General features: G+C 38.3%; 1 protein-coding gene across 1 annotated transcript in view; it reads right to left on the bottom strand.

Moving 5' to 3' along the window:
- Window positions 1–5,252: 5,252 nt before the first annotated feature.
- Window positions 5,253–25,899, bottom strand: part of ERCC6L2 (ERCC excision repair 6 like 2) — a 42,892-nt gene continuing 22,245 nt past the window's right edge. Inside the window, exons 9-13 of the mRNA XM_056848261.1 lie at window positions 12,826–12,897; window positions 10,487–10,632; window positions 7,857–7,952; window positions 7,678–7,777; window positions 5,253–5,411 (exon numbers count right to left, since the gene is read on the bottom strand). Of these exons, the coding sequence (XP_056704239.1) occupies window positions 5,253–5,411; window positions 7,678–7,777; window positions 7,857–7,952; window positions 10,487–10,632; window positions 12,826–12,897 (573 nt within the window). The remainder of the gene's footprint in view (window positions 5,412–7,677; window positions 7,778–7,856; window positions 7,953–10,486; window positions 10,633–12,825; window positions 12,898–25,899) is intronic.

The following is a 25,899-nucleotide window of genomic DNA, read 5'->3' as shown; positions in this document are numbered from 1 at the left end:
GAAGATGATATGTTCCCTTTTCATGCATTGTTACAGGAAGAGTATTAGACGTCACCTCCATTTTCTGAGGATTTCTGCCTTCATGTATTACCCTCCTGTGGATCTTAAAGAGTGTTTTATACTCAAATGGTTAATCTGTGTAAAGTGCCATCAATTCGCAGCCGACATATAGCAACCCAGTAGGGTTTTCAAGGCAAAAGACTAACAGAGGTAGTTTGCCATTGCCTTCCTTGGTATTCCTTGGTGGTCTCCTACCCAAGTACTTACCAGGGCCAACCCTGCTTAGCTTCTGAGATCTGACAAAATCAGGCTAGCCTGGGCCATCCAGGACAGGGCAAGTGGTTCTGCTCTTTCTATTTGGTCTGCCTGTTTAGCTCTACAAGGTGAGAACGAATGCCAGCAGAATAACTACCCACGTTCTTCTCCTCACTCTCTGGGAGGAAAGTATATTAGGATATTTTTTTTAAGAACCACTGACATAAGAGGTTTCAAATATTCAATTGCAAGAACAGAGCAGATTCACCTGTACATGCATATCACTTGATGACTTATCACTGATAACTTGCAGATTTATTTACTTCTAAAATTGCTGACCACCTGAGCTTTATTGTCCTGGCCTGCCCTTTAAATACTGAGCCCCGGAACAAGTTTCTAGCAAACATTCTTTCAGGGTCACAATTATCATCTGATGCTGACAGATTAATCTATTTGTTGTCAGATAGGAACCCGTATATTTTCAAAAGATTGGCACTGTATGGTCTGGCGGCCAAGAAAATTAGGGAAAAGCAAACCATGAAGGGTGGCAAAGTTGGTTAGAGCCGACTGGGGGTATTTCAATTTTTTAAAATTTTTTTATTCTTTTAATGATTCTGGTTCTGCCTATTTTAACCTGCTACTATACTGTTTTAGATTGTAATGGCCTACGGCCTTATACAATAAACTTGACTTGACCTGAGCTTTAGGCTCTTGTGGTAACTAATTTACAGATGACCATGGAAAACTCTTCCATTGAAAAGGAATATAATGATGTCAGATGCTGTTTCACATGTGGAACTTTTAAGTGACGAACGTGCACGTCTGAATCTGTCCTAAGTCTCAGTAAACAAAAGAAGGACCTCAGGGAATCTGAAATGTAGAGATGGGACTGGATGATCCAGACAGCAAATGGTGGAGCTCCACTAACGAAAGAGCTCTTTCCTACCTCTTGTCTTCTACAGCCTGTTGGACCAAGCTGCTAAAAGCAAGATCTGTGGAAATGGCAGACCCCCACCCCCATTTTATGAAGAGAACTTCCTCCTGTTTGCTTAAGGTCACCTTTGGCACCAATTTGTTCTATGTCAAGAGTAAAAAACCCCAACAATAAGAGTATTTGGCTACTATTCTCTGATGACGTATTCGTAATTACCGAGGAGGCTATCCAACGATCCTAATTTTTCTCCTTGTCTTGTAAATGTTTGCTTGCTGAAAGAGGTCTGAGATGTATTGGAATTAGTTCGTTTTCTCAGTGTAACAGAGGCATGGTTACCATATCTTGTTAATCTGGATTCAAAGTGAATGCTACACCTATTATTTTTCAGCCTTTGATTGTTAACATCAACCTTCCTAATTGGTACATTGTCTTCTGATGATGAAAACTCCTCAATATTTTGAGAGTCAGCATTATTTCCCCCCACACTTGCATTGTTTCCATGCAAAACAGTTCTGGAAGGGTTATCAAGCTCCTTAGCATGGAAATGGTTTTGTTTCACGCTGTTGGTAGTTTTCTGCATTCCTGATATAGGCTGTAGTGACATTTCAATATCTTCAGACTCATCACTAATATCACTTGCTTCTTTCACAGATACGTTCTTTCGGATATTTTTTAATGATTTTATTTTACTGAAAAGGGACACTTTGCTATGATTCTTCTCAGAAGTGAAACATGTCTGCCGAGTTGCAAGCAGTGGACTTTTTTCTGTATCTGCATTTTCTGTATCTTTTCTAACACCTTCATAGCTTATTGTAGTTTCCTCATCACAAGGAGCCTGAGAGGAAAAGATAACATCGTCACTTTCAGTTGAACTGTCTTCAGTCTCCACAACTATCCCAACTTGATGTAAAATACTCTTGTCCTTGTATTTATTGCCAATGTCCATTTCCCCCTCAGAATCTGGTGTAGCTTGATAAATGTGATCTCTTGTTTCAGTAAATATCTCCTGTTTTGCACTTCTGATTGGAGATGCTGACATTTTCCTGTGTCCAGAAATACTGCAGTGGTCCTGGGGTTTCAGAACAACATAATTTTTGGAGCCTCTTTTGGTTTTTTGCTCCATTGACTTACTATCACCACTTTCATGATCCGAAGCACCAATTCTACTGCCATCCTCATCGCCTTTAATTCCCTTTTCCAAAAGTGTAGAAAACCCACACTGCAATAAAGTAAGCTGTGCCTGTGAAATTTTGGCCTTCTTTGCACTGCAAGGTCTGCTTTGATCAGCTTTTGCTTTAGAATTTCCCATGGTCTCCTCCTCATCACTGATGTCGCTGCTATAATCCAGCTCTTCCTTTTCCAATTGCTCTTTGGGACTAACAGAGTCTTTATCTTCACAACCTTGTCCAGCAGGCTAAAGACATACAAAACAGGACAATATGAAACAAGCGAGTCATTTAAATGGTGTCACAACAATTCCAATTTTCAGTCTTTAAGTATGATAAGGAGATATGAAAAGTGGGGCCATATTGAATAGCATTTAATTAAAAAAATAGAAACTATGAAATAGCTAGCTATTGGTTGAAATATTAAGTTGTTGTACACTATTAAAAACTTTTGCTACTGCTTCTCCAGTTATTATTTGCTGTCATTTAGGCTATATTTAATGTGCCAATCCTATTTAAGTGCCTACAATCTATAAATTATCCCTTGCCAGTCAAAGAACCTTGTACAGTGCTCACAGGAATGCTTTGAAATACACAGAGGATTGGGAAAGAAGAGCAATAAAACCTAAATCTAATTCTCATTCCATCTTATGAACAGCTGTTTGGAAACCTGCAAGAGCTACTCAAAGTGGTTTTCTCCTGTGGTTGAGAATGGGATTTACAACTGTGAGCAACATGGTACCAATGTTTTTCCAGGCACCCACTTGCTTCTTTCCCAAAACACCTCTTCTCCAAAGCAATGATCCAATCTACTTCATTCAACCAGGAGATGCTTTGAAAGATGAATGCGGGCATCCCTTCTGGGTCTGCAGGGAGTACCCATTCAGAAATACCTCCATTATAGGAGAACACTTGGCTTGGATACAGTCATTGTTCCCAAAAGAAGTGTCCAATAGAAATGTTTATTTGGAGGTAATGGGGAAATGTTGTAGAAGAAAGCTAATGGGCCACCACTACAATGTGGGCTTATTACAATTTTAATGGCAAATCCTAAAATCAGTTTATCCTTCTGCCAACAGCATTCTGTTCATTCCATATCTTTCTTCTCCAATTTATCAATTGTAAGTTTATAAGCACACTTGCAGAAAACTTTAGTCTGTAATGTTTCATAATATGCAAAATTAAAAATGATAACTTGACAATTTACCATTTGCTTGTGCTGCTCGGGTTCCTCTTTTAGCCACATTGCAGCTGTCATGACACCAGCTTCCACTCTGCCCTCCCTCTATAAAACAGCAAGGCACATTTACTTATGATTCACATCTACATCACATAAATTGATTGATCTGGGCCAGCAATCCCCAACATGGTGCTCATGGACACCATAGTGTTGGCCGATGCATGCTTTTTGAGTCTCAGGTAAAAAAAATCTAAAAGGTCTTGAATGGAACAGGAAAAAACCCATGTCGCCTCAGATCCCAGCTGACTGGCTAGTAAAACACTGGGCTCAGCAACATAAACATCATACAAATAAACAGAGTCCCTTATGTCTTTGGTAACTTTTCCCTTCTCTCTTTGAAAATTTAAAACAAGCAACATCTCTTCCACAAAGCAAAGAGCTGTCCGTGGTTCTCCTCTTCCTACTTGGAGAGAGGTACTTTCAAATGCATCCAGGCATTGCTTTTGCATCTGCAGGAAGCATCCACTTGGAAGCAACTGCTTCCATCAAAGAAGAATGCTTGACTTGGAACATCAGAATATATTATAAAATTTTCTGAGGGAATCTACAATGCTTTCGCTAAATTCCAGAAGTGCCCACAGTGTGAACAAGGTTGGGGACCCCAGAACACACAAACTGTAATTACGTTCTAAAAACAAACAACAGGTACATTTGGTAGTATGACAGCTTCTAGCTCTGCCTTCCATGAATCACAGCCAATCCCAGTTTCCAACAAATGAAAGGCTGTATACTTGTCAAAAGGAGAAGGGATGGGGAAAGTATGTGGAAAAATAGACAATAAAAGAAACATTCCTCAAATAGGGCTCAGTCATAGATACAGCTGGGTAGATAGGGCTCAGACATTGATACAGCTCAGACTACAATACAGCTGGGTAGACAGGGCTCAAGTGCCTATAGAGAGGCAGGATTAGGTTTGGTATCCTCGGATAGGAAGGTTAGGTTACCTCAGAGAAACAGCACGTTAGTGACTAGTGAGGGTACTGAAGGAAAAATCCTGAGACAAATTAACACTATTTCAAGAGTATGAGATTCTTGGGTTTAGTGAGACATTCCAAGTAAAATAAATCCCTCTCATTCTCCAACAGCATTAGCCTACCATTTTTGTAACACTGAGTGTGTGATACTGTCCCCTTTCTAAAACAGAGCTTTGGCTCCTCTTAGCTGTAAATAGTTATTACATTGGTACATCCTGTTATCTCACCCCACACACCATTCTTTATACATTCCTATAAAGACAAGGCAATCAATTTATTCCTGAGTTGTTGAAATGAGGTGTTGGTGTGAATCACTCCAGGAAACAAGAAAGGGAAAAGGAGTACATATTTCCATAGATACTTGTGGTACCAACACCACCATTGCCACCCCATGTCCCATCTGTAACTGCAGCATGTTATCTAGCATGATTGTTTTCATATTTAGCCTAACTGACCTCTGACAAACACACCAAAACTCAAAGTGCATGGGATTTGGTCACTGTTACTGGAGGTGGAAAACTGAGGTAGCACCCTGCCACCACAGGTAGTCAACTGCTGTTCCATATCTTCCTGTATTTGAAGAGTTTCTCATATGTGGTAACATATAGCAACAATACACACACACACACACACACACACACACACACACACAAAGACAATATTCAAGAGGCCAAAGGTAAATATTATACCTCCAGAATCTCTTTCGTAAGACACGATCCATGGTCCTGAAGCCTGAAAAGATTATTGATACCGAAAAGTTCTCCTTGATGATCTTTCGATCCTTGCACTGCCTCAAAATACCGCTTTGCGTTTTCACTTCCCACCACTACACAATGCAACTGCTAAAACAAGAGAAAACGAAAGATTTCAGAAGTGTGTTCCTGCAACAACATGTCCAAAATTCCTGGATTTACAGTAAATATGTATCATTAGCTCACATATAAACTAAGTTGTGAATGAACATATTCATTTTACCTGGCAGATGCTGCCACTGTGGAATAATATTAATCACACAACTACTTAGAAAAAATATAGCAGGAAGTCACTGGTGTCCTTTGTATACTGGAAATCCTTAGTAAAAGGTGAAAGATTTATACGATCTGGAGAGAAACCAGAGTACAATCTGGTTCCTTTGCATACCACCTGAAATTCAATAACTTCATTCCATGAACTAACAACCTAAAATAACTATACTATTTGCAACATTTTTGTAACTAACAGCAATAAAGGTAACAAACAGTTATTTTTACATATCTAACAATCTCATCCAAATATCCCAGCCGTGGTACATTGATGATGCAAGCATGGTATCCTACGTCCAATCCTCACAAGAAGACATGAAAAAATCTCATGCCAAGGTGCATACTGCATAGCAACTGCATCAGAGCCAAAGCAGCCCTGCCACACCCCATCAACGATGGCACAGGCTGATAGCAATACCTCCAGACAGGAAGCTGCAGACTGAAACATGCTGATGAGTCTATGCTCTTGACATCACCCCCAGAAACATTGTCCATATGCAGAACACAAGGACAGGAACAAGAGGTTAGCAACTCCCCGCCCCCTATAAGGAGTGTGTGACATGACCACTAGCAGCCCTCTAATGAATACATGCCAGGAAGTCACAAAGAATTGGGCTTGAGTCTCCTCCTGCAACCATTTTCCCTTTTGCCAGCGCACACACGGGGAAGAAATGCCCAAGAACTCTTCTGCACAATGGTTCAGGTCTTGCAGTAGGTAGAAGCTAAGGAATACCAGCCTTTTCCCAGGCAAGGGGGATGCAGACACTAGAGCAGCAACAAGAAAACACTGCACATGAGGGAGGAGAATTCTACAGAATTATGGAGAGTTCTAGAAAAATATCAGCCATTTGGACATGAGAAGGGCTATTAGGAAAAATGTATTTATGAGATTCCCCCCTCCACCTACCCCATAAAAATCCCTAGTACAATTTTCTACTAGATATCTAGCTGATGAAGTGGGCTGTGACCCACAAGAGTTCATACTGAAATAAATGTTAGTTTTCAAGGCACCACTAGATTTTTCTTGAACTTTCCAGAGATTTGAAGAGGACGCAGGAATTGAAAATAATGTAGAAAAACTCTAGGTGTCTTCTGTGCATGTATGACTTGGACACATACTCATGTTTTAAAAGACCTATAAGAAAAGTCTGACACTTATCAGGAATGTATTTATTTTAGCACTTCCATTGTATATGGTGCTTTACAGAGCAGCATAAGTAAAAGAAGAAGAATTGGTTTTTATATGCCGACTTTCTCTACCACATAAGAATGAATCAAACCAGCTTACAATCACCTTTCCTTCCCTTCCCCACAACAGACACCCTATGAGGTAGGTGGGCTGAGAGAGCTTTAAGAGAGGTGTGACTAGCCCAAGGTCACCCAGCTGATTGCATGTGTAGGAGTGGGGAAACAAACCTAGTTCATCAGATTGGAATCCACTGCTCTTGTGGAGGAGCAGTGGAGAATCAAACCTGGTTCTCCAGATTAGAGTCCACTGCTCCAAACCACCTCTCTAAACCACTACACCACGCTGACAGTCCCCTACTCCAAGAACACAGAAAACAAAAGGCCGGGAATGAAAGAAGAGGAGAAGAAAGTATAACCAATGAAGAGGGAAGCAAATGGGGATGGAAAGACTAACAATGAATGAATAGGAGCAAATATAGTTATGTGTGTTCATGGTTCTAAATCTCAAGGCATGGCTGTACAGTATGGAAATGGGAGAGTGAAACTTGATCATTTAATGAACTAATTGTTTTTCTAGATATTCTGGGAATTTTTTATATTACATTTTGATATTAATGCTTTTACAACAACAAATTTGATTGTTCTAGTAAATTATAAAAATGAGGATAAATGTGGTCATGTACTAAAGGTATTCTGTTGGCCTTTAGATCCACTGGTAAAGGTCAGAATTTTCTTTGTTTTTAGTTATTTGCTTAGAACCAATACATTCATTTTAAAACTATGTTAAGGATAAATGTGTCTCACTATATTATCTTTCATCCTTAAACAACAGCTTAAAAAGTATAGTAATTTGATCCAAAAGTAGGCTATTTGAATCAAAGCAGTCTGAATCCTTTACCTGTTTGTAAACCTGTCGCAAGTACATTATCTCCTCCACTGTTCCCAAAGAGATTAATCTAAATACTTTCACATCCCTGGACTGACCAATCCTGTAAGCTCTGCAAAAACAAAATTTCCAGGGTCAAAACGAAGCATCACCAAGCAAAAACTAAAGCAACATAATTTTAAAAATTGTACCTGTCAATGGCTTGAAGATCATTAGCTGGATTCCATGTTGGGTCAAACAGTATAACAATATTGGCACCAATGAAATTGAGTCCTATTCCACCAGCCCTTTATAATAATAGAAAAAAATGGGGAAGAAATGGAATCTGAGATCAACACTTTATACATATACACAGTAACGTACATAGTAAATTAGGTCAAAAAGACAAGATCTGAACTTTCCCAAATATTGCCAAAACTTGTCATTATGATAAAATATACAAATACTATTTATTTGATTATAATCAGCCACTTTCAACTAGCCTACAAACAGCCAGGATTGTTCCCATTCTGCTCTAGCCATCACAACAGAGTCACTGCTCTGTCATCTCCAATAATCTGATGGCAGTGGTATAAGAAAAGGTAGCCCACATGTACAGTAGTAAAATGATGCACTTTTACAGAACTGAGTTATTTTTATCAGATACCCTAAGGGCCTATTCCTCAAATGCTAATGTTTATATCAAATATGCTGCTTTGTTTAAGGAAAAAGGGGTCTGGTAAATATATTCTCAAAAAAACCACCTTCCATTAATGTTATCACTCTCTCACAATCTTACATAGCACATAAGGTACCACACTTTAATTTGAAGGAAAAGTACACAATTTGATTTATATTAATTTGTTTTTCAATAAAAATTCAAAGAAGATGTCCTTACTGTATTATGTGCTTGTTACAAATGTTTCAAAGCAGATGAATTTCTGGGTAAAATGTACAAGACCGAAACAATGGCATTTCTTCTTTTACTCCTGATGTTTAATTCAGTATGTTGGTGTATTTTCCTCTACTTTGGCCCAAATCCACCAAAGACTTTAAACAAGTTCTTCAGTTCTAAGTAGGTGAATTAATCCTATTACGTTTCAACAGGCAGGAAATAACTACTCATCTTGCTAAAACTAGATACTGTTGTTTTAAGCTGTCAGTAGTGTATTTTTATGGTCTAGGTTTTTATGCTGGGTTGGGTTTTAAATTCAGGATTTTAATTAATATCTTTTAATGCTTTTCTTTTATTGTTTTTATTTTGTAAGTCACCTCAGGAAGGTTCCTGGAGATGAAGCATGAACATTTTCTTGATGATGACGATAATCATAATCATCTTTCCAATCTTACTTGATTTCAGTAGAAAAAAAGAAGAGGGTTGTTGGAGTTACAATAAAAAACAACAGAAACAATAGCAAAGGAGTTGAGAAAACTGATGGATTTTGTGTATGCCTCCTACAAAGTCATCATTATTTCTCTTGACATTCTGTTATATCATATAACTAAGATAAAAGAAAATTTCAGAATTCTAATGTGTTATTCTGTCTTAAGCAAAACAGAGTGCTTGATTCAAGTGAAAGGGCCAAATGTTGTAGTGGAGGGATGGGGACATGAGAAAATCTAAATTATCCTGGCTGTCACATGAAACTTATTGCTGGGGCGGAAATGTAAGCATTGAAAGAATTAACTATGGAATGCAGAGTTCTTAACTTAAGAGACCAGAGTGCAATACTAGGCATGGTGTTGAGACATCTGTTCTGTAGTATTAGAGGAAGAGTTTTGAAGCCTCTTTACTTTGATATACAGGCTCAGTTCAAATATCATATTAAACCACGGTTTGATATAGTCAGTATGACAGTCCAAGCATGATCTACTCCACTAATTATGGTTAGTTAGGGTATGTCAAATCAGGGTGTTAAACCAAGGTTTGAAGTTGATTTATTAACCATAGTTAGTCTTCACTGTAGCTTTGTCCAAAATATGAATAGAGACATACTGGCTAGTTCGTTGGCATCACCACTGCCACAGTGCAGACCAGGATACCAGCTGGGTCTCTGCAGGCAAACCAGGATTCAAATGACTATACGTGAGTCAGATCGTAGTTTCACAAACTAACTATAGTTACTTGACCATGGGTTCATGTTACATCTGAACTTAGATACAGTGGTTTCAATAAAGTGGACCATCTGTATATATTTGTGATACCACAGACTCATAGGAATGTGGGAATAGAAGAGCCATGAATGTCACACAGCTTCAGATGCTAACATGAAAAACTAGTATCAAATTCAGTAGGATGCCCAACAAAACAGCAGTCTTGTGAGTGACATAAATGAAAAGATACATCTTAAAGGGATAATTATACTATGAGAAATGAATTAAGAAACTAGACCATTTATGTGCCCATAAAAGATGTAGTCACAGTTTTACTGAATTTGTGATTTTTCTATGGGTACATGTTACTACTGGTTTCATGCACAAAACATTTAAGATGAAGATCTTTGAAAATGAATTTATTAGTGATTATGTTGGTTCCAAAAGTGAAACAAAAATAAGCAACTTTGGTCTAAAATTCATTTGTTTTCTTTAATATTCTCAAGCAGTCCCCAAAAAGGAGAGAGGAAGATTTAACAAACATGGACATACGTAAGGGATATGACTCATTTCTACCCAAATAGCTTTGATTGATGCAGTCTACTTCCCAGTCTTATAACAGCAGACAGTAATGTTATTGCTTCTTCCCAAGGAAGTGACAAAATGCAAGATCAATCAAATGGGAGTGCAGTAAATTTGCTATAAATCTCTAACTACCTAGACAAAAGCAGACACAGCATTTTCTTACATTGTAGAAACGAGGCAAATGTTAACTTCTTCCATGCAGTTGAACTCTTTTACTATCCTGACCCTGTCCTCTGCCTTTGTATTTCCATCCAGTCTTCGGTAATCTAGCCCAGATGCCATACAATACTGTTCCAGCACATCAAGTAACTGAAGGAAAAGATGAAGAGAACAGGCAATTAGTACTATTTAAAAACAGCCACCATAAACCAGAGCGATCAAGTGTCCTGAAAGTCTGGAACTATCCAGAGCATTTCTACCATCACCCTTTTATTTTGAGTCACAGAATTACAATTGTTTATCATATAACAGAAACACTTGAACATTCCCATTTTGTATTTGCAGTAATGATACCACTTGAATATCATCACATTCCCTTTGAAAGCTTCAAACTATGCAGAGATCGCAAATTTATTTACATTTATTTTTCAGTCTGGGCAGTCCTGTTTCAACACACAAGCCATTTCCCAAATTTCATTTCTCTCTTGCAGAAATTCTACATGTAAGAGAGACAAGAGAGTCTGGCCTAATCACTTGCTCAAAAGACTAGAGAGCTTTAGTTTATCATTGAGGTGCTTCACACTGGCCCTAAAGGGGAAAAATACTTCTCTTTAGGAAAAAGTGTACAAACTGACTGTAAATTACCATATAGTGACTGTGCACACATCTATTTCACTATGGGAAAACTAAAAATTGCTGATGTTTACACCAAAAGAAACCCACAACCACCAGCCACAGAATAGATCACCATGTCTAACAGAGTACATATGATTTCTAAAGACATTTTTGTTTCCAGTGCTTTACATTTTACCACATAGTGCCGTGTTGGCGAACCTATGGCACGTGTGCTGCAGCCGGCACGCCGAGCCCTCTCTGTGGGCCCGCGCGGACCCGTCTCGTCTGCCTAGGGCTGTGCCGTGTTGCCGTGGTGAGGGCAGTGCTCCTTCTCCCCAAGCCCATGCTCCCCAAGCCTGCGCTGGCGCCCTCCCTTTCCTTGCACCGGGGCAAGCCCCTCCCTCTCTCTCAGCTAAGCTGCGCCTGCAGCTCAGCTGTTTGTAGGGCCCCGCCAGTCTTCAATTTGGACGGGGGAGGCTGTGGCCGAGCACCTTGCCATGCCCCCCCACAGCTGAGCTGCGGGGCAGCTCAGCTGTTTGTCGAGGCCCCGCCCGTCTTCAGTTTGGACGGGGGAAGCTGTGGCCGAGCACCTTGCCACGCCCCCCCCAAACAGCTCAGCTGTTTGTCGGGCCCCGCCCGTCTTCAGTTTGTCTGGGGCCCCGCCCATCTAAAAAAGCATTTAGAAAATTCTACAACATTTGCAGACAATCCTACAAGCCATCAGGAAATCTACAAGGAATTTTCTAGCATTGTAGCAGCTGCAAAGGTGAATTTTAATAAGAGATTTTTACAGTTCCGTAAGATGGAGACAACCCTGTGTTTTCTTACTTCTCCAGATAAAGCCAAATTTGATGAACTTGATCTTTCCTGCCTACACTGGTTAGATTTAGAAAATCTGGAAATCGAGCTAATAGAATTTCAAGAAAGCTCTATCTGGAAAAATAAATTCTATGACCTGCGTGAAACACTTGAGAAGATAGAAGGGATGCCAAAGGACAGTACAGTTAGTTCTGAAAATGAAATCCTTAAAGTGTGGAATTCTCTGCCAAATAATTTTAAGTCAATGAAAGCACTTGGCATTGCTTTCCTTACTTTGTTTGGATCATCTTATGCTTGTGAGCAGCTGTTTTCAGCTTTGAATTATATCAAATCTGACACCAGAAACAGGCTAACAGATGAACTGAGTGCTGCATGTGTTGCTCTCAAACTTACAAAGTATGAGCCAAGGGTAGACAAATTATCAGCATGCACACAACAGCAAAAATCACATTAATTGTTAAAAAAATTGACGATGTCCTAAAGATGTCACAAAAATGGTGAATTACATCATGGCTCGTGCTCTGAATTGTCGACAGTTTCAAGAACTTCTTGAGGAGGTTCAGGCACAGTATAATTGTTTACTTATGTACAATAATGTCTGGTGGCTGAGCAGAGGACGAGTCCTGGAGAGATGCATGCCAAATGCAAACTTTTACCTTTCAATAAAAAGTTGTTTGTATCATTGAAAGCTCTGTTGTTGTGTTTTTCTTTTAACACAAAATATGTGAATGTATGAGTTGTTTTTTCTAAACTAAAACCTCAGTATTAACCTCAGGTTAAATTGTCGTATTGGCACTTGGCGATAAATAAGTGGGTTTTGGGTTGCAGTTTGGACATTTGGTCTCTAAAAGGTTCGCCATCACTGACATAGTGATAACATAAATCATATCAAGATAATGTATAGCTCACCTTGGTAGAAAAGGAAAAAAGGAGCACTTTATCCTTGTTTTTCCTGAAGTGATTTAAAAGTTTCTGTAGAACCTAGAAAAAGAACATTGATTTCAGCCAGCCAAATCTCAGTACCTTCACAATATTTTCCAAAAAAGAAAGTAGAGCAACAAATACAACATATACATCATTTTCAACCACAAAAAATTGGACATCACTCAAATGTCATGATAACCTCTAATGAAACAAGAGATTTGTCAGCGTTCAGCATGAACACAGGTTCTCTCCTCTGCTTGCGCACACCCTTCCCACCTCCTCCTCTTCACACACACAGAGCTTATTTGCTGCAAAGTCCACATATAGTTGCCTTGGTAAACTAGAGTTTCTTTTCCTCCACAGGTCAGTATTCGAAACTGGGATTTAACCAAGGATCAGGACCCCAGTTTGAGTCAGGGGGAGAAACTCCTATTTGCCCTCTTCATTCAGATGTCATAACTAAGGCTATAATCCTAAGAACACTTTCTTGGGAGTAAGCCTCATTGACTAAAATGGGACTTCTGATTAGATCTGCTAAGGATTGCTCCTTAAATATAGTTTAATCAAACCAGAAAGTGTCAAAGAAGGAGAGTGAGAAGGAGGGAGGTAGTAGAGGCAAGGGATGCAGGCGAGCACAACAAACAAGCTGGGACAGTGCTTTAAATCTGAGTCCTGAGAGAAACTTCACAAGCTGTAAAAGTAGAGAGAACACTAAACTGTCAGAAGTCTGTGTATGTGCCAACATGACCAAAATAAATCTTTTAATGCAACTTTCTCTGCTAATACAGAAAAGTTTCTGTGGGACTTTGCCCATACCAATATAAAATTTAATCTGGATAAGTGGACCAGCAAAGGAAAAGTCATTTTAAAACTGTCACACAGCAAGGGCTGCAAAGGACACACATTTGTAATAACCTATATTTTAAAACAGGCAACTAGACTATGTGGCCATGGCTTTATAGACAAACAGATCCAGTTTGTCTATAAGGCCATATCCACATAACCTATATTTTAAAAAATTCATGCAGACACCCTGAAGAGAGCTTTAACCCTCTTTTAAAATCAGCTGTGTTACATCCCAGTTCAGACTTCTTGGAACTTGTCTTCTAAAAATAATCTGTCAGCTGGAATCCCCCTCCCAGCTTCTACTGTCCTCTATTGCTCTGTTTACAATAGGTTCTGGCTTCCCAGACTTCACACAGATCTTAAAATGCCAATATTCCGCCCACACGCAATGTTCTTCTGGTAGAGAAGCAAATAATCTAGGACATTCTATATAATAGTAATACTGTTATTTTCAAAAGAAGCATGTCCACATCTGGAAACAGCGATTCCAGAACACCGTGCAGAAGCAAGACACAAAGGGGAAAAGAAGAATTTTCTGCCCCATGTCTGTAGTCAAATCCCACTGGGCAATAAATATTTAAACAATGTTATTTATTCAGCAATAAATAACCTCTTAATTTGCACAGAGTTCTGGGAAAGCACAACATTAAAATGATAAAGGATAATGCAGATAAAATCTTGAATGCAAAATAACCTACGCTGTAAAATAGTATCATCCAATTATAAAATGAATTAAAGAGGCACAAATCAGAAATATTTGTAGCGTTTCAGTTTACAGCTTGCTTAGAAATTTTCAAATGGCAAAACTGGATAGTTTTAACGTGCAAAAATATACATTCTGCTGTTTCAAATTTATTTTTTTTAAGCACAAGAAGCAAGTTTAAGGAATGAAAAGGTTTTGGTCCAATGCTAATGGGGAAAAAAGAGAACAAATATGTTCATATAAGTAATTCCCTAGTGGAGATCCTGAAAACAAATCACCTTGTTTGTTTAAATAAAGTGAACCAATGTCGAGTCACTTGGGAATTTAGGTATTCTGCAGCTGAGAAGTAGCAGCTTGGAAGTCAGGAAAGGTAAGAAGCAAACCATTAAAAGTCAAAAAGAAAACCATACTAATCCATACTCTTGTTTAATTATTTTGATAATAGGGAGAAAGAAAAACATAAAAAGCAAACTAATCCAAACAAGAACCAACAGACTGCTAAGCAACAGAAGCTCTTGAGTGTAGCTGCATAATGTTTATTGGTCCTACAGAATCTCACGCCTTCCTAACCTTCCAGAAAGGCTGCATGATGAATTCCATAGGGGTGCCTTCAATCACTGATGGGAAGCAGAAACTGATAGGCAAATGCAGAAGCCCATTGACGGATGGGTCTGATTTACCATGAGTGCATTATGCTACTGCCCCAAAGGTCTGGATTGGTTCCCTCCACTTTTCTGCAAACTTTCTCGACCTATACAGATCTCTAATTACCTATGGGATCTTATCCTCCAATATATAGTGTTGCTCTCTCAGGCACACATAGGGCAACCTCCTTACTTTAGTCTTGTGATGAGGCTGTAAAAAGAGTATGACTCTTATTATAACCAGCTTTCTTTTTAACAATTGTATCTGACTTGGGATGTGTGTGTGTGTGTAAAGTGCCGTCAAGTCACAGCCAACTTATGGCGACCCCTTATGGGGTTTTCAAGGCAAGAGACTAACAGAGGTGGTTTGCCAGTGCCTTCCTTTGCACAGCAACCCTGGACTTCCTTGGTGGTCTCCCATCCAAATACTAACCAGGGCTGACCCTGCTTAGCTTCTGAGATCTGATGAGATCAGGCTAGCCTGGGCCATCCAGGTCAGGGCTGCCTTGGAATAGAATTTGATAAAAACAGAACAAAAAAGGGAGTAAATTCTCTTACAATTACTAACACTGTACTTAGGACAGGGATTGAAACTTGATGGAGATAACTACAAAATAGAATAAGAACATAAGAAAGACCATGCTGGATCAGACCAAGGTCCATCAAGTCCAGCAGTCTGTTCAAACAGCGGCCAATCAGATGCCTCTAGGAAGCCTACAAACTGCTGCAGCATTGTCTTGCCTGTGTTCCAAAGCACCTAATATAATAGGCATCCTCATCTGATTCTGGAGAGAACAGGTATGCATCATGACTAGTATCCATTTTTACTAGTACCATGCATTGAAATAACTGCTATAATAAAGAAATTTGAATTCTTAACATTAGATATGGAAAGAGATGACTAGGGGTGAGAAAACAACTGTACTATGCTACCACCCAACATCATGGGGTCAGGTATAACCCCGCCATACACACACACACACCTGCCCTTGTGTGCACAGTCAGAATTCTCACTTACAGAAAGGAAATGACATGCAGAGGGGGGCTATATTTCCTCCAATGCCCCAACATTCCAGTGCCCTTTGGGAATTGGACCTTAGGAAAAAGGAAGCCCCTTGTTCATGCTGCTCCCCTGCCCTTCTCATCTCAGAATGAAGAGTGGGCCCACTCCTGCATGTGAAATATAACACCAGTGCAAGGAGCATCTTTAATGCAGCACTGTGGAGTTACAGCAGTCAGAAAATTCTCTTCTCTTTACCTCCCCTCATGCATCGGGAGGGAGGCTCTTCCCTTCCATCAGCCAGAAAATGGCAAGCACAAGAAATGGCATAGGAATTACACAACCTATGGACTTAAAACTGGGTGGTTATTTTCCACAGTCAAGTCACAATTGACTTATGGAGACCCCGGTGGGGTTTTTAATGCAAGAGACGTTCAGAGGTGGTTTGCCATTGCCTGCCTCCACATCATAACCCTGGTATTCCTTGGAGGTCTCCCATCCAAACACTTTTCAGGGTCAACCCTGCTTAACTTCTGAATTCTGATGACATCAGGCTATCCTGGGCTATCCTGGTCAGGGCTTAAAACTGCATGGCACTTAACTATTTTTTTTTTTTTTTTTTTATAATTTTTTATTGAATTTTACAATATAAAAAAAAAAGAAAAGAAAAAAGAAACAAGAAAAAAAAGAAAGAAAAAAAATACATATATAGATATAAAAGGGTATTCACATAACATATTGAATACATTTCATTTTTTAATACATTCATCAAAAGAAAAATACCCTTTCCCCCCACCCACCAAAAGTGACCCATCACCATGACTTCCATAGAAGTGTCCGGTAGCTTTATTTATTTATCTAAATTCTAATATTGCTTAAAGAATAATTTTCTATAGCTCACTAAATAACAAAGTAAAATCCATTTTTGCCAACTTATCCCAATATGAGGTAGCCTTAAACCATGTTAACTTAAATTCTTCCAAATCATTTCCATGCAGAATTTCTGTTAATCTGGCCATCCTCATATATAACCACACTTTCTCTCTCCATTCTGTAATTGAGGGTTTACTTGTTTGTTTCCATACTCTCGCTATCACAATCCTTGCAGCAGCAAAACTATATTGACAAATAATCCTATCCCGATCATGAATATCGTTTGTGGGTATTCCCAATAAACAAAATAATGGTTTTCTTTTCACTTTACTATTAATCAAATTATTTGTTTCTTTTATTATTTTTTTCCAAAATTTTTTGATTTTTTTACAAGTCCACCAGACATGCATATAAGTTCCTCTTTCTTTTCCACATTTCCAACAGATTCCTTTATCTTGACTGTTCATTTTAGATATCATAAATGGGGTTATATGCCATCTATAAAACATTTTATAGAGATTTTCTCTAATTTCATTAGTTATTGTAAATTTAAACTCCCTCTTCCATAAATTTTCCCATTTATCCAGGTCTATATTGAATCCTAAATCCTGCATCCATTTGATCATGACTGGTTTAATTCTTTCTTGTTCTAAATTAATAGTCATCAATAATTTATACATCCTACCAATCAATCCTTTATTTCCTTTATCTAATATCTTTTCTAACTCGGATTTATTTTTACTGAATCCAAGTTTACTATCTTTATTAAAAATATCTTGTAGTTTATAATATAAAAACCAGTCTTTTATATTTAACTCTTCCCTGCTTTTTAAAGCCCATTTACTCTCCTTCCATTCAATAATACCCCTATATATCTCTATATCTAAGTTTAATTGTTTTCCCCTCTTCATATAAGCTTCTATTGGATTAATCCACCCCGGGGTCGTATTTTCTAAAGTCTTCTTATATTTTGTCCAAATTTGAAATAACCCAGCTCTAATAATATGAATTTTAAAATCTCTGTTTACCTTTTCCTTTTCATACCACAGATATGCATGCCAGCCATATCGAAGATTATACCCTTCTAACTCTAATAATCGATAATTTTCTAATTTAATCCAGGTTTTTAACCAGAGAAAGCAGGAAGCCTCATAATATTGTTGCAAGTCAGGTAAACCTAATCCTCCTGTTTCTCTTAATTGAATCAAATTTTTATACGCTATTCTATGTTTTCCTTTTCCCCACAAAAATTTTTGAATATCCTTCTTCCAAATTTTAAAAACTTTGAACCCCTTAATAATCGGTAAATTTTGAAATAAAAAAAGCATCCTGGGTAATACCATCATTTTAATCACCGATACTCTACCCCACAATGATAAGGGTATTTTTTCCCAATTTGTCAAATCGGTATTTATTTGTTGCCATGTTTTTTCATAATTATTTTTAAATAGGTTAAAATTGTTAGGAGTTAACCATATTCCCAGATATTTTACTTTATGTTCTATACCAAAACCTGTTACTCTCGCTAATTCCTGCTGCTGCAAGAGTGTAATATTTTTGACCAATATTTTAGTTTTATTTTTGTTTATTTTAAAGCCTGCAAGTTTTCCGTAAACCTCAATCATTTTGCTCCATTCAGCTATCTGAGTAATAGGATCAGTTAAAAAACACACTAAATCATCTGCATATGCCTTAACTTTATAATGATTTCTCCCTATTTTATAACCTACAATCTCTGCATTCATTCTAATTTTTCTCATCAATACCTCTAAAATAATAATAAACAACAGTGGTGAAAGGGGGCACCCTTGTCTGGTGCCCTTTTGTATTTCAAATTGTGATGATAATTCTCCATTAATTATTAGCTTAGCAGTTTGACAAGTATAAATATTTCCAATAACCTTTTGAAATTTATCACCAAAACCCATATATTCTAACACTTTCCTCATAAAATTCCAATTTACATTGTCAAACGCTTTTTCTGCATCTAAAAATATCATTGCAAAAGGTGTATTATCAAATTCTGCATATTCTAGTAAGTCTAACACAACTCTAACATTTTGATTGATTAACCTCCCCGGAAGGAATCCTGCTTGGTCTTCATGTATAATACTATTAAGAATTTTCTTCAATCTATTCGCTAAAATCATCACAAACATTTTATAATCATTGTTTAATAATGATATTGGTCTATAGTTTTTAACTTCCATTAAATCAGCGTTTGGTTTAGGTATTAAAACTATATTTGCTTTCTTCCAGGTATTTGGAATGGATCCTCCCTGTATACAATTATTCATAACTCTCAATAAATTTGGTGATAGTTGATCCATAAAAGTTTTGTAATAAAGATTTGTGAAGCCATCTTCTCCTGGTGCTTTGTTTAATTTACTTTTCTTTATTACTGATTTTAACTCCTCTAATGTTATTTCTGCATCTAATAATTCTTTCTGTTCCTGTGAGATTTTATCCCATACAAATTGTGTTAAATATTTTTCTATCTCTTTTTCTAAAACTATTCCCTGTGTATAAAGATTAGAATAATAATCTATAAAAGTTTCTGTAATTTTTTGTTTATCTAATAAAATTTTTCCATCCTTCCTTATTTTCAATATTGGCTTTCTCCTCTCTTTATGTTTAAGTTGCCATGCTAACATTTTGCCTGGTTTATTTGAATGTTCAAAAAATCTTTGTCTATTATATAATATTTTTCTTTCTATATCGGTAGTTAATAAAATCTCATATTGTTGTTGCCAAGTTTTTATTTTATCAATCTGTTCTTGTTTAAGTAATTTGGTTTGTGCTTTTCTTAACTGTATTTCCGCCTGTTTAATTTCCTCCAGTATTTTTTTCTTTTTTGACTCTCTTTCTCTAAACCACCGCGAGTTTTGTTGTATTAAAATGCCTCTTATCACTGCTTTCCCCGCATCCCAGACAACATCTTCAGATGTGCCTTTATTTATGTTATCTTGAAAATAATGTTGTATTTCTACTTTTATTTTGTCTGTAATTTTCTTATTTTTTAATAAATATTCATTAATATGCCAAGATTTGTTTTTCTTAATTCCCAAATTCATTTGCAACAACAGTGCATTATGATCTGAAAGAACCTTCGGTAAAATTTCAAGGTCATCTAGTTTGCATATAATATCTTTAGATAGCCAAATCATATCTATTCTAGAGTGAGATTTATGTCTTGAAGAGTAAAAAGTATATCCCTTTTTATTACCTTTTTTCATTCTCCACGCATCAAACATTTCCCATTGTTCTGTTAAATGATCAAAAATACCAGGTATTTTACCTTCAAATTTCCCCTGTTTTTTTTTTGCTGATCTATCTAAACGAGGATCTGTTACTCCATTGAAATCACCCATCCATAACATATTTTCCGTAGCATATTCAGCCAATGTCGATATTAGATCCATATAAAATAATTTTTGGTTATTATTAGGTGCATATATACCGACTAATACTATTTTTTGGTAACCACACAGAACCTCTACCATCAAAATCCTCCCTTCCCTGTCTTTATACAACATCTTTGGTTCAAATATTAAAGGAATGTACATAGCTATTCCATTAACCTTTTTCTTATCATTACATGAAGTAAACAGTTTACCTAATTTATTTTGTTCTAATCTTAAAACCTCTTTTGTTAAAATATGTGTCTCCTGTAAACAAAAAATGTTAGCTTTTGATTTCTGTAGATGATAGAATATTTTTCTCCTCTTATTTGGAGAGTTTAAACCATTAACATTCCATGATAGTATCTTCATCATTTGTTGGTTAGTAACTCAAATTTTCCCCCAGGTATAATACCCCTTCCCCCCCTCCTCCCCCAATAGTATCCCCATCTCCTTCTCATAAATCCTCAGACCCTAATTCAGTCTGTGTCCTCTTCTTCCGTCAGAGATTTTCCTCCTGAAGCTTCTGCAGCCTTCTCATTCTCTGTAAGATTCTTTTCAACCAGTTCTTTAATTGGTTGTTGTGGTGGTTTACTTAATTCTCCTTCATATCTCCGAAAGAACTGATCAACTTTAGCCATGTCAGTAAGTTTGAACCTCTTTGTTTTGAATATAAATGAGACTCCTTGAGGGTATTCCCATCTATGTTGTATTCCATTATATCTCAGCCTTGCCACCAATTCTGCAAACTCCTTTCTTTTTCTCAGTAGTCTCCCTGGTATCTCCTTCATTAGTCTCACTGGTTGACCTTCTATTGTTAAAGGATTGTTGTAATGTTTATTTAGTATCAGGTCCCGGTGAGATCTTGAAAAAAGCTGTACCAAGCAATCCCTTGGAACTTTGTTTCTGGCTGCATAAGCAGAGTTGACTCTATAAGCTGTAATTATCATCCCTTCCACTATTGCTTCTTCTTCTTGCAAAAAATCAGCCAGGAGCACTTTCAAATATTCTTTCAGGTCAGAACCTTCAGTCCGTTCTTTAAATCCGCGAATACGAATCCAGCTCTCCTTTATCCGCATTTCTAACATCGCCACATTATCCTCTTGCCGTTCTTCACGTTCCTGGCGGGCCTCCAGTACAAGTTCCATAGTATCAACCTTTTTTCTGGTTTCTTTATTTTCCTTTGCTTGTTTTTGCTGTTTCGCCTCCAACTTGTCTTGCTTCACAGTCAAAGCTGAGATAGAGTCCTGCAATGTTGAGATAGCTGCAGTATTCTGGTTAAGACCTTGCTTTACATAGTCCATATCTTGCTTCATTGAGACAACTTCAGATTTTACTTCTGTCACTTCTTTTTTGACTTCAACCACTTCAGTTTTAACTGATGTCACTTCCTGAAGTGTTTTTGTTAGCAGCTCTTGCAAAGAGTTCAGCGTGGCATCAGCTTTCTTAGTCATTTTTGCCAAAGAAGTTGATCCTGTTACTGGGGAGGAATCTGGAGAAATAGCTGGACTAGTGAGAGATGGTCTTCTTTTTGTTTGCATAGATAATTGAGTCTGAAGGGTCTTGGGGTCTTTAATAAGTACTTTAGGGTGCTTTTCTGAGTCCTTTTTATTTTTTCCTTCTTTATCTCCCATTGAAGGGCTCAAAAATGCAACATTTGTAATCCAAAGGAGAGGAGAGGGGGGGGGAGAGATGACAGTCTCACAACATCAGTTCAAAGAATCTCAGTAATGGAGCATTTAACTGGTAAAGTCAATCTTGAAGAGCCAGCTCAGTGATCATAAATCTGCTGGATATCTCTTAAAACTGTCAAAGTCAACAGAGCAGGAAATTCAACTGCGCCACAGTCTGGCAAAAAGCCAAGTTTCTTTTTGTATTCGTTAGCAAGTATAGAAAAAAAAAACCAGCTTGCTTCTCCCTATGAGTTATACCACCAGACACCCCCGTGAATCACTAGTTGTACATCAAAAGAGTAAAAAAAAACCTGTTGTTTCTTCCGTGCCTTTAAACCGCCGTCCCGATCAGCCTGAGAACAATGGCGCCTGCTTCTCCGCTGGTTCGCCCGAACGCTCCCCGCCGCTTCCAAGGCAGGGAGCGCATCAAGGGCAAGCCGCGAGCCGGCCGCTTGCTCAGCTTCCCCTCTACTTCAAGGGGAGCCGTGGCTGTTGTTCGGGGGAGGGGGGATTCCCTCCCTCCCTTGCCACTTTGATCGGGGCTCGAGAATCGTGCTGCCACGGTGATCAGCAACGGAAGTGGAAGTCGGCACTTAACTATTGACTGCAACTAGAATGGAACTGCAAATCAGGTACAAATAAAATAATGGGGACCCATAGCTTCTGATTTCTTGGTGAGAACTAAGGTTGTTTTTATGTTTCTGCAAAACCATTTATTCAACAAGTAATATCAGAGGCCTCACTAGACTTGTTGGAGCAGAAAACAAAAACAAACCAAGATTCTTGTGGAATTTTGTTAGTCTTTAACGCTACAAAATGCTACAAGATTCCAGTTTTTAATCAAGCGATCCCCAATCATATCTCATACAATGTGTCCCGCATTAGCCCTGATATACTCCAGAAGAGCAGCAACAAGTAGAACAGCAGAGTTGAAGTAATTTGTAGCCACAGGTCTTGTAATTCCAAACAGAAGGCCTGCAAAATAACACTTGCTCCTACGATCACTGTACAGTTCTCTATTCCAGTCTCACTGTTTCAAAATTACGGTAGATTAAATTATGCATGCACTTTTTAGATTGAAAATTCTACATTAAATATTTGAGCTTTGAAGTAAAATTCAATTTTAAAGGCTGTCTGTGCAAGATTTCCATAGCTTTCTCTTAGCTGAAACTTTGGCAGATTGAAAAAAAATTACAGAAAATCTCCTGGGGATAAGCGTCCAGTTAAAGCTAAATGCCATATGCATTCTTCTCTTTAAAAAAACAACAACCATGAAGTTGTACAATGCTAAAATGATGCAAGAGACCACATAGATGAAAGTACTGTTAAAATGTACATGGACATTTAGGCAGTGGCAGGGACTCACACTCTGGGCCATACTCTCCTTATGAACAACCATCTAAACAATTTTTAGTGCCTGCCTGAACGCGGTGAGTGCTCACACCCCAGGCAGGCAGTGGTAGGACTTGTTCACTGGACTCAATTTCCCATGCAAAAACAGGTCATACAGGGGAGTAATTTCCACCCTGTTCATCCTGTGGCTCCAGAGCCTGGGCATACAAACCTGGAGTTGTAAGCATTGGGAAGCCAAAGGCTAGAAAAGAGGGTTCTTTCTTTATTCACACACTCTGGTCTTTTGCTTTCTAGACCGTTCCCAGCGGGGAAGAAACAGACCCAGAAATCTGGGAAGCAATGTATTGAGAACTACTGCCTGCCTCCCACCCTTTGCCTTGGTATTCTGGGCTTCCTATGTCTGCCTCCTCCTGGACAAGGACACGACACTAGAAATTTCATACTAACAATCCATATTAACCAAGAATGGGGTTGCTGAATATATAACTACAGTATCCATATGGAGGCTGCTCCATAATGGACCAATGTCTGACTCTACACCACTTGGTAGAGAAATATACTGACAGACCGCTGGGGGGGTGGGGGCTTTATGCAGCCTTCATTAATTATAACACGGCGTTTGATAGCATTAGACATAACAGACTCTGGAAAAAATTAGAAGCTTCCACTATAGACCGGAGACTGCTTGCCCTCATACGCACACTCCATGAGAACAATTACTTGGCAGTGAGATGTAACCCCCAAGGTTATTTATCACATAAGATCCCAGTTAAAAGAGGAGTGAAACAAGGATGCATTTTAGCTCCTCTGCTCTTTAATTTTTATATAAACTCTATGGTACGATGTTTATCCAACTCTAATTTCCATCCACCCAACATGGCAAACAGACCAATCTCCACACTTTTGTATGCAGATGACACAGTAATCTTAGCTCATACAGAGATAGGGCTTACAGCTCTTGTGAACTATTGTAAAGAGGAGCACTCATTAATTAACTTCACTAAGACCAAAATTATGGTCTTCTCTCATAAGACCATAAAACATAAGTGGCAGATAGATGGTCATGAGATCGACCAAGTCAAGGTGTTCAGATACCTAGGCATAGTATTTCAAGCCTCTGGCTCATGGTCAGCTCAGCTGTCCCAAGTGTCTCAGTAATCTCAGAGGACTGCTATGGCAACTCTGAGATTCTTTCTTACAAAAGGGGGTTCCCACATACCTTCTGCTATGAAAGTTTTCCAGGGAAAGGTGATTCCTCAACTCATGTTTGGGTTGCAGATATGCCTCTATAACAGATACTACAAATTAGAAGTAGTCCAGTCTAAGTTCCTCAGATCCCTGTTCGGAGTCCCACAATGTATTTCAAATGCACTGATCAGACTGGAAGCCGGGATGGTGACATTAGAAACACGTGCTTGGTACCATGCTATTTCTTATTGGTTAAAGCTAAAGCTGTTCACATCTGGTTTAACTCCCCTAATCTTTGCAGATAATTTTTCCTCAAGATGGATTTAATCAATTGAGGATAAATTGCAACGTTTAGGTTTATCAAGCACAACTCTATTAAATCTTGGCTACCAAGGAGCAAAAACTATAGCTAAACAGAGGTTTTGGGACACTACCCTTCAAGCTGACAGATCAAGGGCTCATTTGGTTCCAGTAGTGGAAAACCATATTAATTTTTTGTCCCCCACAAATTATCTCTATGCCTTAGATTACCCTAAATATCGGAGAGCCTTTACCTTGGCCTGCTTTAATGCCCTCCCATCTGCTCTTCTTGAAGGGAGATATGCCTGCCTCCCTTATGAACTCCGCCTCTTGTCTATGTCAATCTGGAATGGTGGAAACAGTTGAACATGTTCTTTTACACTGCCCATTTTATCAAGACATACGTAAAATGTTAATCGATCCAATTTTGTCTAGCTTCCCAGATAGTTAGCCACACTACTTTGTTATTAGATGATTCTGTTAAAGATATTACCTATCAGGTTGCGAGATTCTGTGCCAGGGCATGTGTAATAAGGCAGAAGAAGCTGTCTTTTATGTTAAACAGACCATTTTACCAAGAGTTGTTGTAACTATTTTTGTTTTACTTGATCAAACATTTTTAATTATTTATGACATTTCTTTTTCTATGAACTGATCTTTGACCTTGATAAATAAATGATGATATAACTATCCATATGTAAGTCCTTATGGCAGGTTCAGTGTGCTTGCATATTACAGGAATTACAGTCACGTTTGGTGACTGTTAGTGGGCGCAAAATGTTTTGCAACTTTCTATGGAGTTCCTATTGGTGGAGGCAGGTATTTGCCTCCATGGAAGAATATATAAGGTTGCACCCGGAAAACCACTGGGTTGGCAACATGCAGCCTTTCTCAGTCCCATCAAAAGAGAGTATTGACTATATAACCTCACCTCTTCCTCTGCACAACCCTCTCCTGGGTTCAGTTTCTTGGCTGCCTCATGGTATGCAACTACATTATGATTCAGCCCAGGAACTGGTCTCTGTGTATAGGACAAATGGAACTTTGCCATTCAGTGGAAGCCAGGCCAAGAACTCAT

The sequence above is a fragment of the Euleptes europaea genome, chromosome 4 (genome assembly GCF_029931775.1).
Source record: "Euleptes europaea isolate rEulEur1 chromosome 4, rEulEur1.hap1, whole genome shotgun sequence".
Taxonomy (NCBI): Eukaryota; Metazoa; Chordata; class Lepidosauria; order Squamata; family Sphaerodactylidae; genus Euleptes; species Euleptes europaea.
Note: the sequence above shows the minus strand (reverse complement) of the source record. Positions and strands in the feature narration are given on the sequence as shown.